At 41.9% G+C, this 14,744-nt stretch overlaps 1 protein-coding gene across 5 annotated transcripts in view; it reads right to left on the bottom strand.

Annotated features, from left to right (window-relative positions):
- Positions 1–3,067: 3,067 nt before the first annotated feature.
- LOC122556084 (leucine-rich repeat-containing protein 31-like) overlaps positions 3,068–14,744 on the bottom strand; it is a 37,037-nt gene continuing 25,360 nt past the window's right edge. For 4 of the 5 annotated variants that reach the window (XM_043702519.1, XM_043702520.1, XM_043702518.1 and 1 more), the window contains 4 exons: positions 14,091–14,255; positions 9,067–9,234; positions 6,614–6,781; positions 3,068–3,822 (listed from right to left, as the gene is read on the bottom strand). In XM_043702519.1, coding sequence (XP_043558454.1) covers positions 3,503–3,822; positions 6,614–6,781; positions 9,067–9,234; positions 14,091–14,255 — 821 coding nt within the window. In that variant the 3' untranslated portion in view covers positions 3,068–3,502. The remainder of the gene's footprint in view (positions 3,823–6,613; positions 6,782–9,066; positions 9,235–14,090; positions 14,256–14,744) is intronic. The other variant, XM_043702523.1, reaches the window with a different exon arrangement.

The following is a 14,744-nucleotide window of genomic DNA, read 5'->3' as shown; positions in this document are numbered from 1 at the left end:
AATCATTATTGAAGTCTGTCTTCTCAACTTGGTATGCATCTCTTTTACTGAAGAAACTTTACAAAATCTGGTCTTCTGCTACCGAGACCTATGTAGACTTTAACTCCAAAGTTTAAGAAATCCTCTCACTGGAATCTTAACAGTCATATGAACTTTTAACTATTTTGGTCCGTTTTAATATTTGTAGAAGTGAAATTCCTTGCTCTATCTGCTGTATAGTGTCAAAACAAAATGTGGCGCTAGAAAAGCACAGCCAGTCAGGCAGCATCAGATGTACTTTTTCAGTGCCACACTTTTTGACTCTGATCTCCAGCATCTGTCGTCCTCACTTTCCTTAGGTGCATAGTGTGTCATAGTAACTAATTTTTTTTTGAGGGTATGTGTAGTGCGTTTTCAAAAAAAAACCCAAGGTAGTCAGCTGCTGATAGCTTTGTTTTTTTAAAAAAAATAAACTGATTACATAAACAGGATTTAGGAAACAACAGAATTATCAAAAAGAACAATTTTAATCACAGAAAGAAGGACAGAAATCATATTGGGTTCAAATTGTTTCTCTCTCCATCCCTAATACTGAAATTAGAATAGTGCAGTAAAATTTAAAAGAAACTTCAAGAAAACCTTTGCACTAATCATGCTCACTCACTGATGTAGTTTCTGGATAGCATAGCCTGATGCAGAGAAAAAGGGTCCAGAATTGTATTTTGGTGGGAAGAATGAGTAGAACAATGTAACAGTAGTGTGTTCAGTTTGTTGAGGTGAGACAGTAATTGTGAACCAAAGGCAGTTTTTCTAAGAAAGTGTGTGACTTAAGTTAATTGCTGAATATTTTCAAACTCCATTTATGATCCAAAAACTGAATAGTCAGGGGACCACAAGAAGGTGGAGTTCAGTGGAAACGTCACTCCGGCAGAAAGGTATGTCCTTTAGGATCCGTTGAGACCTGCAGGTCACACACACACACACACACACACACCCCAACCCCCGTTTCTCCACCTGCCTCCACCTCTTCCTTCTCCCCCTCACCCTACCGTTTCTGAATTGGACATGAGCATCATTAGCAAGCCAGCATTTATTGCTCGTCCTTAGTCTGCCTTGATGTGCATCGAATCTTTTTCTTCTTTACTTTAAGATTTTTTTCTAAATTGTCACATACAGCTTTGCTCTGTGTAATAAACTTGTATCTTTTTCAAAAAGAACTTTGACAACTTCATTCAACACGTTCAGAGATTGATGATCACGTTACACAAACTGCAATAAGATGACTCTGGGTATATCAGCCAGGTTTCTGTCTGGAATCTGGCTAGTCTGGCATTACCATCAGCTGGAATCAGAAAGTGGTGGGGCATTCAGGACTGAAATTCATTGAACTTAAGAGCGATCTGAAAGTCTAAAAGATAGAGTGCATGGACGTACTGGACAAAAAAAAAAACCAAGAGCTATTGTGAAGTAAATTACATGAAATAGAATTTCAAAATAGCTTTGGCAGGTGTTAAGACGTTTCTGGGAGTTGTAAATGAATTAATGGAAATCTTTGATTAAGGTTACACTGAAAGAGTTAGCAGATAAATTGAATGTTAAAATAAAAGCAGGTTCTTGCAAGAATAAAATGCTTGAAGTAATTATCATGAAGTTAGAGCTAAAAAAGTACAAGAACTGTCACTGTTAGAATTAGCTAAGATTCAATTAGAAAGTATAAAAATTAGAAATGAGAAGAGATGAAAGTCAAAAAAGCAACAGAAATGGAAAAGAAATAAAAAAAGGGAAAACAAAACTGGAAATAAGGAAGTTTGAGTTGGAAAATTACAAGGAGGATCAACAAGGAGAAATTGAAAAGTTAAAAATAAAAGCGGAGACTAAAAGAAATAGAAATCCAGGAGGATTCAGATTCAAATGAGGGATTTAAATATAAATCCCCTTTTATCTTCAGTAAAGCTAATCAAAAAAGCTTTCACCTTATTTAAAATAGTAGTTGCGAAGATGGAGTAGCCAAAAGATGTTTAAGTTTACAGAATGTTTTAATAAATTACACAATTATAGAATGTGTATATTTGTTGTCAGAAGAACAATCTGCAGATTATGTAAAATACTAAAAGAGCTATGTTCAGTGCTTAGGAACTAATTGATAAGCTTCAGGAACTAAAGTTTTGGATTATAACAAAAAAACCTCAATTAGACAGGAGTAGAATTTGAGAGAAAAATAATTACAGCATCAGTGATTTAAAAAACACCCACTAAAGTTGCAAAAAAAAATTGAGAATTTGAGGAAGTGATTATTGAAGAATTCTGAAAATTGTGGAAACTCCATTTAGTTCAGTATCATGCAATGATCCAAGCAGGAGCAGTTCTGGCAGATACCTATATCTCAGAGATAAGTACATGCGGCAATTTAGGACTGAGATGAGGAGAAATTTCTTCACTTAGTAGTGCGCCTGTGGAACTTACTACCTCAGAAAGGGGTTGAGGCCAAATCATTGAAGGTTTTCAAAAGGAGTTAGATATAGTCTTTAGGAGTAAAGGAAACAAAGAATAAGGGGAGATTGTGGGATCAGGCTATTGGGTTGGATGATCTACGCTTCAACTGATTGGCCTAAATCGATCAAGATCTCTTTGCAAGCTTAGATACTTTCTTCACTGTCCACCAAACCACCAGTTTTGGCGTCATCTGCAAACTTATTAACCAAGCCTCCTGCGTTCTCATCCAAATCATTTATGTAAATGACAAAAGTGGATACAATACCAATCCCTATGGAACAACGCCGGTCACAGGCCTCCAATCCCTCCACCACCACGCTATCTTCCACCATAAATGTGGAGGTGTCCCACCTTAAAGCCAATTTTGTATCCAATTGGCAAGTTTACCCTTAAACACACATGATCCAATTTTACTAAATGACTTTCCCACGTGGAACCTTGTCAAAGGTTTTACCAAAGTCAAAGTAATCAATGTCTACTGTTCTGTCTGCAATCATTTCAATTACTTCAAGTTTGTGACACCTCATTTTCCTCACACAAAATCAGGCTGACTATCCCTAATCAGTTCTGGAGTCAAAAAGAAAACCAGAACATGTTGAAAATTGACATGTATTTAATGCACTGGGTGAAGACAGTTCAGAGTTAATAACATGGCACAAAGTTAGTTAACAGAATCCCAAATGGTGCAAATTTCAGCAACTCAGTCTGTGGAGCCAAAGAATCAGCTGAGGGGAACCAGTCCATTCGCTCCAGTCATCTGCTCAGCATTTCCATTATCATTCTCCATCTCTGAACCTCAAATTGTTCATCAACTTTAAATATACTGACAGACCGAAATCAGTCAATGCACAGATTTGGATGGTTGTGAGAGGTGGACTGGAGTCAACATCCTAGAACCAGACCAGTCTGGGTGTGAAACGCTTTGAATGATGTCCTTCCATTTTGAAATAATTTTTTTTAAATCTGTGATTTATGACATGCTGAGCTTAGTCCTTACCTTTGAATCTCCATTTTAGCATCAACCAAATGACTAACAGTGAAAAAGGATGTTCCTTTTATTATCGCTGTTAAAAGTTTCCAAACGTTTTCGTTGTGAAGCACTAAGGACCCAGTGATGCATCCCGAACTCTGTGAGTGAGGGAAACCTAACCAGGCTGTCCAGAAAAATGGTGATCCATGGGTCACAAGCTCGATGAGTCAAAGGTCGTAGGCCAATGTCTAGCTCGGACAGCTCCTTTAGGCCACTTATTTCCTGGAAAAACATTGCCCAATATTGATCATCGACAGTATTGTTGTAGGTTAAATCCAGATTCTCAAGGTTCTCTAGAAATCCAGCACGTGAGACAGACACTGGAAAGAAAGAAGCAGCAATGAGCTTTGAACCCAGTGAGAATTGCTTTCCCTGGATATCACCAGGATTAGGCAGGAGACACACACACACACACACATGACATTCCTCCCTCCCTGAAGAGGGCACTCAAACGTCTGTGACAGAGTGCAGCTTTAAACAGCATGTGAAGGAAGCACAGCAATGAATCCCAGTCCCAACTGTGTCCCTGATACTGGTCAGAGACCTGTTGGAATAAACACTCCACTCACCTGGTGAAGATCTCCATTTCCTCAAACCACAGAAAGATAGAAGCTCTTTGAAACCTTTATTAGGGGAACAGAATCTGGAATAGCCAGAGAGATCCTTTAAAATGTGCTGGTAATTCATACTGACGATGCAATGCCTAAATAAGCTCAGAGTGACAGAAATACTTACCCCTCATGATATTTATGAAAAGAAAGAGAAATACATTAAGTCAATGAAGAAAGCATTGGAAAGTGAAATGGTATTATGGAGATTGTGTTTTGCATTGGGAAGGAGCAAGAAAGGTTCTTACTAGTGAGTGAGCAGAAGCTGCTGTGCAGTTGCAGAGGGATGTCAACCAGTGACAGTACATTGAACCAATGGCATTAACTTGTAAGAGTAATTAAACCTGTGAAAAAGATACAAATACTAGAAACTGAGAACTTGCTCTTGCCAAGACTAATAAGCAGCCAAGAATTCACTCTTTCCATTTCTGAGGAGTCCGTAGTACTGAGAAACCTAGATTATCCGAAGGATGTGGGCGGGCACTATTTAGTTTGGATAATTGATTATTTGGTTAATTGATTTAATGCCAACACCGCTATCCATCCACCCCACAAGCCAAACTGCCCCCGATCCACCCCCGCCTGCTCCCAACCCTGTCCAACACCATCCCCCGTGCGCCCCTGATCCCTCTCCGGGGCAGCCGCACTGGACACCTGACAAGGTTTCTGCCTTTTTTGGGGGTGTGCCTCCAAATAGAGCACACACACAGCCATACACACAACATTTTGCTGTAACTTTTTGTCAGGTTCCACCTTTGCCCTGTACGGGACAACAGTGGAGAGATTATCTGAGGAAGGGGGGTTTAGGGTACACACCTGTGTAGAACTCCAGGGAAAGTGTGTGGGGAAAGAGAGGGCGCGGGCGGTCAGTCATTTGGAGACAGGGCCTGGGCTCCCATCAGTCCAGGACTGCTCTCGGCAGCACGTCAGTAAGCAGAGTACACTTTTAATCACTGTAAACAAAAGACTCGATTGGTGTTGGAAACACGTCTTTGATATCATGTTTCTATTGGGACCTAGAGATCTCTTTCTGACTATCTGATATTCAGATAATCGAGGTTCCTCTGTACTGCCAGATTACTACCTGGGCCCTCAATTTGTCTATTTTATTTACTAAACCCTTTGGTTTTATGTTCTAACTTTTGTTTATCTGCCTTTGATAATGCAATCACCAATTTTGTACATCTTTGAGTGATAGTGAGTGATATTTTTAGCTGGTCTGCCCCAACTCCACTTTTTCCTACAGTGGGCCCCATTATTTATATTAAGCGATTTTCAATTAAGCAAGATTTCACTGGAACGCAACCACTGTGTTATAGGAGAACTTTGTACTGGCATTGGGGGCAGTTCAACAGTGATTTACTAGGCTGATTCCTGGGATGAAAGGGTTGACTTATAAGGAAAGGCTAAACAGGTTAGACCTTTACTCATTAGAAATAAGAATGGGGGGTGGGATCTTATTGAAACATATAAAACTCAGAGGGCTTGATAGGATGGATATGGAGAAGTGTTTCCACGAGTAGGGGAATCCCCAACTAAGGGACAGTTCCAGAAAAAGAGCACATCCATTTAAAAAAATATGAGGAAAGATATTCTCCTAGAAGGTAGTGAATATCTGAAATTTTCTACCCCACAGCATTTGAGGCTAGATCACTGAAAATATGTAAAGAGGAAATAAGTAGATAGATTTTTGAAATGGAAGAGTTGGGGCTCTTGAGTGGGATCTCTGGTTTGCTGCAGTTAAAACTCACCATAATCCTGAAGTTTATTTTTCCTGCAACAGTTTGTGAAAGCTGTGACTTAACTGATAAGTTAGAAACCTTTTATAAAGGAACCATACACCCTGTATCTGATACCAAGCAGTGGAAGAAAAACAACTGAAGCAATGGCTGATCAGCAGAAAAGACACAAGGGCCATCACACAATATTTTACAACATGTCTGTCTGTGTAAGGGGTAATTTCTTAGGTGATTAAGGTTTTAATTAATAGTGTTAAAGGACAAAGATTTCGAATGGTTTACCTGTAAATGGTGATTCTTGTTCAGTACAGAAACCTGTTCCATGATTTCTATCAACATAGAGGTCTGAATGTCACATAATTTGGGGAACTTTCCATCTTTCATAAAATCTTTAACTTCTGGGGTGACTCTGGGAATAGAGGGGCACAATTTCCAGCTTTCTAGCCCAGTAAGGCACAACAATGCTCACATATTCCCTTTCTCTCGTGATGTACCCTTGAACTGTAGGGTGTCCACATCTAGAACGGTGCAGTCCATGTTGCTTTCAGATTCATGGCTGCACCAGTGACACTAGCTGCTGGTCCAAGTTCTGAAACGTGGAGCTGCTGCCACAGTCAACACTTGCTGCACAAACAGTTATCAAGGAGCCATGAATTATATTGGAGAACTTACGTTACACAGGGCATGCATTCAAGGCTGCAGTCATCCAACCATTACTTTATTCATTAACTCAAACTTTGATATGACTGATGTGATGGCATTACCGAGGGATTCCAAATCCTGGCCAGTCAGATTGCAGCTACACAGCTTCAGGACACGGAGACAAGAACTACTTTGCAACGTTCGGAGAAGTAGCCCCAGATTTCCACCGATGCATTTGTTCCAGGACACATCCAAGGTCTCTAGCTCCATCAGGTTTGGGATGGTGTCAGCTGTAATATTTAAACACAATACTTTCATTTGTGTCATCTATCTTCACAAAAATATAAAAAGACAAGCTGAATGGAACTTCTAGAGAATAGCTGGGAATAGTAGGTGGCATTGTAGTTCAGTGGTTAGCACTGCTACCTCACAACGCCAAGGATCCAGGTTCGATTCCAGCCTCGGGTAACTGTGGAATTTGCACATTCTAGCCCTGAATTTTGGATGGCTGCAAATTAATCTAATATTTCCAAGGCTATCTCCTTTAGTGACTCTGGGATACAGATTATTAACCCAGGCAATTTTTCAGACTTTAACCTCATTAATTTCCCAACTTCTCTTTTAAATTACAAATACAGATTTTCTTCAATTACTCCCTCTCATGAGATTCTTGGTTCTCCAAACGTTTCCAAGAAGCTAGTTGTGCCGTCTTTTATGAGCACTGAACCAAAATATATGCTCAATTCTTCTGCCATTTCTTTGTTCCCAGTTATAACTTGACTAAAGTTTCCACTGACTTCTGACTTAAAGGGAACTAAATTTGTCTTTGTTAATCTTTTTCTCTACACAGAATTTTAGAAGCTTTATGGTTGGTTCTTAAGTTCCTTGTAAATTTACTCTCATGTTACTTTCTCTCCTTGATCAATCTTTTTGCCCTCGTTTGCTGAATTCTAAACTACTCCCAGTCCTCAGGCTCACTGCTTTATCCAACAATGTTATATGTCTGGTCTTTGGATCTAATACAATCCCGAATTCCATTTGGAGAGCCAACGCAGACCCAATGACCCAAGGCTGAGTCACCTTTCCTGTTTTATTTTTGCACCAGATGGGAATGAATAATTGTTGTTCAGTATACTTATGATTCCTCACATACTGGAACAGCCCACACCCAAATACAGCTAGACCTGGACAAATTTGACGAGGCACGTAAATAACATAGCTATGAGAGCAGGTCAGATGCTCAGAATCCCGCAGCAAGGATCTCACCTCCTGACTCCCCAGAGCCTATAAAGGCACAACTGAGATGGAGTATTCCCCATTTGCCTGGATGAGTGTAGCTCCAACGACTCTCAAATAGCTTGACACCATCCAAGTCAAAGCAACCTGCATGATTAGCACTACATTTGCTATGTCCACCACGGACAACCTGTTGTAACAGTGTATACCATGAACAAGATGCATCACAGAAATTGACTAAGGCTCTGTATCAGCATCTTCCAACCCAGTCCCAGTACAAACTAGAAGGAAAAAGGCAGGAAATATATGAGAACACCACCCATCTGCAAGTTTCCATCTAAGCTATTCACTGTCCTAATTTGGAAATACATCACAGCACCTTCAGTGTCACTGTGATTGGTGGTAATATACTAGTAGGGACTGAGAATTGGTTAGCAGATAGGAAAATAGTGTTGGAATAGAAAGGGTTATTTTCACAGTAGAAGGCTAAAGGAGACTTGCAGGGATCACTGTCGTGACCCCAGCTATTCACAACATAGAATCCAGAGTGTGGAGACAGACCCCTCAGCCCAACAAGTCCACACTGACTCTCCAAAGAGTAACCCATCTAGACCCACTCCCCCACCCTATTACTATATATTTTATCCTGACTAATGCACCTAACCTACACATCACTGAACACTCAGGGCAATTTAGCATGGCCAATTCATCTAATCAGAACATCTTTGGACTGTGGGAGGAAATTGGAGCACCCAGAGGAAACCTACACAGACACAGGGAGAATGTGCAAACTCCACACAGACAGTCACCAGAGGCTGGAATTGAACCCAGGATCCTGGCGCTGAGGCAGCAGTGCTAACGACTGAGCCACCATGCTGCCCTATATGTATCAACAGTCTGGATGAAAGAATTTAGTTCAAGTTTAATAGCTCCAACTTTGCAGATGACAAAACTAGGCACATATGAAGGAAGTAAAAAGGGCTACAGGTTGATGTGGAGAAGTTGATTGAGTGAGCAAATGCTTGGCAGATGCAAGATAACAGCCTAAAAAACTCTAGCAGTTGTGCTAAACAAATTTCCATTTCATAAATATATGTTGCCTTTTCATCATAACATAAGCAATTTGTAAATGTCTTGCTACCTGTCCTTTTATAAGCCTCCCACCATTCACCTTCCAGAGACTTCAAATCCTCCATAAACTCTCATTAGCACAGATTTGTTCATTGCTGCAAACTTCTAGCATTACGGAGCCATTTCAAGGAAAATTATTTCATTATATGACACCAATCTCCCAAAAGTAAAACATTCACTTCTTGAATCACAGCAGCAATTTTCTTACCTAATTCCACAATTGATTCCTCGGATAAGTTACAATTGTTGGCTACAAGAGTTGTTAATCTTGGTAAAAACCGCAGGCGGGCAATCAGGTGTCTCAGAGAATTTCCTATATTCTTATTCAGTGCTAAATTCAGCACTTGCAGACTGGACAGTAAGGGCAGTATCTGGGCTATAGAAGGGAAAAAACATAACACCACAGTGAAGTAGGTAACTGATTGGTGAGTGTGGTTTTGCTTGTTTTAACTTTTGTGAATATGCATGTAGTAACAACTGCAAGGTTGTATTTCTAATAACATTTGCCAGCAGTAACACTTATTATAGATAATTGTTCAAATCATTTAAGAAACTAATGCTGGAGTAAAAATGCTAAAATATTGAGTATTAATAAGTTAATTGTTAAAAGTTGGTGAGCATGGTTTTATTTTTAAGTGATATTTACAACATTATGAGTGATATTTATAAAGTGTGTTAAATGTCTAGGATTTTTCAGTATTATTCAGTTTTATTATTAGCAGTATGGTTTCTTAGAATTGGTGTTTACTATTAGCAATAGCAAAGTTAAACTTAAAAGTAAATGGCTGGGCTGTCAATCTCAGAAACACACACCAAGTACAATATGCAAACTCAAGGATGCTTCCAGTGTCCTGCATATTCATTTGAGAGGCAAGGCTCATGTCATTGTGGTGTATTCGTGGGGTTTAGAGCTACATGGATAACACATTTGCAAATGTGGTCACCCTGCAGCATGTGTTAAGAGATCTTTAGGAAGGACAGAAAAGTGGAAAAGGAGATGGGGTGGCATTGTTAGTGAAAGAGTAAATCAGTGTAATGATGAGACAGCACACAGTTAAGTGTTGGACCCTGGGGAGTGTTGCCGAGCAGAGGGACACATTATTTTTGAAAGTTGTATAACAGGGTTGTTAAGACGACATTTAGCATGCTTGCCTTCATTGCTCAGAGCACCGAGTATAGGAGCTGGGATGTCACGTTGCGGCCATACAGGACATTGGTGAGGCCACTTTCGGAATACTATGTGCAGTTCTGGTTGTCCTACCAGAGGAAAGATATTATTAAATTGGAGACTGTTCAGAAAAGGTTTACCACGATACTGCTAGGACAGGAAGATTTGTGATGCAAGGAGAGGCTGGATAAGCCGGTACTTTTTTCACTGCAATAAAGGTGGTTAAGGAGTCATTTTATTGGACATCTATAAAATCATGAGGGGCCTGGGTAAAGTGAAGAGCAAAAAGGTCTTTTCCCTAGGGTTGGGGAAATCAAAACTAAGGGGCATATTTTTAAGACAAGAGGAGAAAGTTTCAAAAAGGAACCCAAGGGGCAACTTTTTGCAGAGGGTGGTTAGTGTGTGGAATGAATTGCCAAAGGAAGTTTTAGACACAGGTACAATTGTAAACATTTAAAAGACATTTGGACAGGTACACGACGAGGAGAGTTTGGAGGGATATGGACTAAAGGTAGGGAAATGGAATTAGTTTGGTTTGGGAAACTTGATTGGCATATACAAGTTGGATCAAAGGGCCTGTTTCCATGCTACAAGACTCTATAATCCTTGCAAGAAACAAGATATAAGGAATTGTGGTTAAGGTAACTTTGAGAGTTGGGTTTGTAGTGGAATTTGTCATCAACCTATCCCCGGGCACAGGCAAATCAATGAACGGAAGATTCAGAAATGGAACAGGTCGAAGTGAGACAAGGATGAAGAACATTGGAAGCAGAATTAAAAATCTTTTCCAATGCTGGCTCAGAGCAGGAAGAGATACCAACAATGTCATTGGTGTATCAGGGAAAGAGCGCTTTGCGCTGCCCAAGCAGGATTGGAACAGGCCTTGTACTAAACTTCTGTAAGACAATAAATTGGCCTCAGCTGAAGTTTTGGGCATCACACTTTGGGAAGGACAAGATGACATTGCAGAAAGAGTGAAAGAGACGTTTATGAGAATGGATCCAGGAATGAAGAACTTGAATGATGAGGAATTAATAGAGAAATTAAGACAATTCGCCTTGGAGAAAGAAATGCTTGAATGGAGATTTGAAAGAGTCACTAGAAATCCTGAAGGAGAGAGAAGATGGACAGATGAAATAATTTCTATTGATGGAGAAAAAGCAAGAACCAGAAGCCATAGAAGTATAGAAAACAGAAGACGACTCAAAAAAAAAATGTTTTCCTGCAGCAAGTGATTAGGATCTGAAATACTACCTGAACATGTGGTAGAGACAGGCCCAAATGGAATAGGACTGTTATCTGAACAAGATTAAAGTGGTGCTGGAAGAGCACAACAGGTCAGGCAGCATCTGAAGAGCAGGAAAATTGACGTTTCGGGCAAAAGCCCTTCATCAGGAATGAGGTTGGGAGCCTCAGGGGTGAAAAGATAAATGGGAGGGGATGGGGCTGGGGAGAAGGTAGCTGAGAGTGAAATAGGTGGACAGAGGTGGGGTAAAGATGATAGGTTGGAGAGGAGGCTGGAGCGGATAGGTGGGAAGGAAGATTGACAGGTGGACAGGTCATGAAGGGTTGCTGCATAGGAAGGTTGGAACTGGGCTAAGATGTGTGCGTGTGTGCGAGGGGAAATGATTCTGGGGTTGAAGGCGGAAGAGGAGGCCTTCTTCCTCCAGGGATCGGGTGGTGAGGGAGTGGCAATGGAGGCAGCCCAGGACCTGCATGGCCTCGTCAGAGTGGGAGGGGGAGTTGAAAAGCTCAGCCATGGGACGATGGGGTTAATTGGTACGGGTGTCCCAGAGATGTTCTCTAAAGTGCTCTGCGAGAAGGTGTCCAGTCTCCCCATTGTAGAGGAAACTGCATCGGGAACAACGGATATGATAAATGACACGTGTGGAAGTGCAGGTGAAATTTTGATGGATGTGGAAGGCTCCTTTAGGGCCTTGGATGGAGGTGAGGGAGGTGGTGTGGGCACAGGTTTTGCAATTCCTGCGGTGGCAGGGGAAGGTGCCAGGACGGGAGGGTGGCTTGTTAAGTGGCATGAACCTGACCAGGTAGTCACGGAGGGAACAGTCTTTGCAGAAAGCGGATAGGAGTGGGGAGGGAAATATATCCCTGGTGGTGGGGTCCTTTTATAGGTAGTGGAAATGTCGGCAGATGATGCGATTTATGCGGAAGTTGGTGGGGTGGAAGGTGAGGAGCAAAGGTTTGCCCTTGTTGCGGCTGGAGGGGTGGGGTTCAAGGGCGGAGGTACGGGATGTGGATGAGATGCGTTGGAGGGCATCTTCACCCACATGGGAGGGAAAGTTTGGTCTTTAAAGGAAGCAGCTGTCTGGGGTGTTCTGTCGTGAGACTGATCCTCTTGGGAGGAGATATGGCAGAGACAGAGGAATTGGGAATGCTGGATAGCATTTTTGCAGGAGGTAGGGTGGGAGGTGGTGTAATCCAGGTAGCTGTGGGAGTCGGTGGGTTTGTAAAAAAAATGTCAGTGTTAAATCAACCCTCGTGGATGGAGATGGAGGGGTCTAGAAGAGGAGAGAGGTGTCAGAGATGGTCCAGGTGAATTTAAGGTCAAGGTGGAATGTGTTGGTGAAGTTGATGAACTGTTCGACCTCCTCATGGGAACACAAGGTTGCGCCAATGCAGTCATCAATGTAGCAGAGGAAGAAGTGGGGAGTGGTGCCAATGTAACTCCAGAAGATGGACTGTTCTATGTAGCTGACAAAGAGACAGGAATAGTTGGGGCCCATGGCTACCCCTTTCGTCTGGAGGAAGTGTGAGGATTGGAAGGAGAAATTGTTGAGGTTGAGGACCAGTTCAACCAAACGAAAAAGAGTGTCAGTGGAAGGGTACTGGTGGGGACGTCAGGTGAGGAAGAAACGGAGGGCTTGGAGGCCCTGGTCATGGCGGATGGAGGTGTAAGAGGGACTGGATGTCCATGGTGAAGATGAGGCATTGGGGGCCAGTAAATGGAAGTCTTGGAGGAGGTGGAGGGTGTGGCTGGTGTACCAAATATCTCCCCCAACTTTACCCCAGTTCCAATATTGTACCTGTTGCTCCGATGCAGTCTCCTCTACATTGGGGAGACTGGACAATTTCTCAGAGTGCTTCAGAGAACATCTCCAGGGCACCCGCACCAATTAACCACATCGCCCCATGGCCGAACATTTCAACTCCCCCTCCCACTCTGCCAAGGACATGGAGGTCCTGGGCCTCCTTCACCACCCAAGGCCTGGAGGAAGAACACCTCGGGACCTTCCAATCCCATGGCTTCAATGTGGACTTCACCAGTTTCCTCATTTCCCCTTCCCCCAACTTTACCCCAGCTCCAACCTTCCAGCTCAACACCATCCTCATGACCTGTCAGTCGTCCTTCCCACCTATTTGCCTCACCCTATCACCTTCTCCGCCTATTGCACACTCAGCTGCCTTCTCCCAAGCCCCACCTTCCTCCCATTTATCTCTCCATCCCCAAGGCTCCCAGCCTCATTCCTGATTAAGGGCTTTTACCTGAAACGTCGATTTTCCTGCTCTTCAGATGCTGCCTAACCTGCTGTGTTTTTCCACCACCACTCTAATCTCCAGCATCTGCAGTACCCACTTCTGCCCCGTGATCTGAACAAGAACATTGTGTAATATTACTTGGAGAACCAGCACAGACACAATGACCCATGGGGCCTCAATCTACACTGTAGCCATTCTGTGGTTCATTATAATACGGTCATAGGGTCAGTTGCTAATGCCCTTTAGCAGCCAGACACTGAGGCAACAGCTGATATTTCATCTGAGCCCAGTTCCTGGTCAGCAATGGGACAATGAAAGATGCATTCTAAAATTTCAAATTGGAACAGAAATGGGAAGTTGCCTTGTTTCTCTTACAATGCTACTCCATTCGAGTGACATTAAAACAAACTTCAAAATAACAAGTGGGAAAATATTCAATTTTCTGCCACTACCTTTCTTAATGAATACAAATTCTCATTTTTAAAACATTCCCTCCAAGGTTTCCTCCTGGAGGGGTGTTCAGCTGTTAAGAATAGTACAGAACAGTTGATGGCAGCTTTACTCACTGAGAGCAGAAACATCATCTTCAGTCAATGAGCACCGATGTACATCAAACACTTGGAGCTGTTTGAAGTTTGATAAATGGGCTGCTGTCTCATTGAAACTACCTCCAATGTCATTACAGGAGAACACTAACTTCTTCATACAAGGCACACATTCTAGTGCATCACCTGCAGATATGGAGACAAATTTATTAAAAGTAAATGTTGATTGGAGACATATTGGAACTGATCAGATCAGACTGCACTGTTAAACCTCTTACAACCAGTGATGCTGAATAACAGAACTCATTCTTTCCTTAATTTTATTCACAATGTGAGACGTTACAAATATTTAAATCCTCAGTCAACAACTCACAGCAGTATCCCTTTGACAGTGCAGCACTTGATCACTAGTGGGTTTTTTTTAAAAAGAAAAAACAAGTTTCGACACCAACAATGCAATCCAAAACCATTAGATTCAGAATCACTACAGTGTGGAAGCAGGCCATTTGGCCCATTGAGTCTACACTATCCCTCCCAAAAAGAGTGTCCCATCTCCATTACTCTATAGTGAATGAAAGTGGTAGAGCGTGAGCCTTGGTGAAGTAGGTTCAATAGTAAAGATGGAGTGAACATCAGGTAGCAGAGAGACAATGGTGGTACTTACGCTGGCAAAGT

Source organism: Chiloscyllium plagiosum, chromosome 13 (genome assembly GCF_004010195.1).
Source record: "Chiloscyllium plagiosum isolate BGI_BamShark_2017 chromosome 13, ASM401019v2, whole genome shotgun sequence".
NCBI lineage: Eukaryota > Metazoa > Chordata > Chondrichthyes > Orectolobiformes > Hemiscylliidae > Chiloscyllium > Chiloscyllium plagiosum.
The sequence above is the reverse complement of the archived record's forward strand: the minus strand, read 5'-3'. Positions and strand labels throughout refer to the sequence as shown.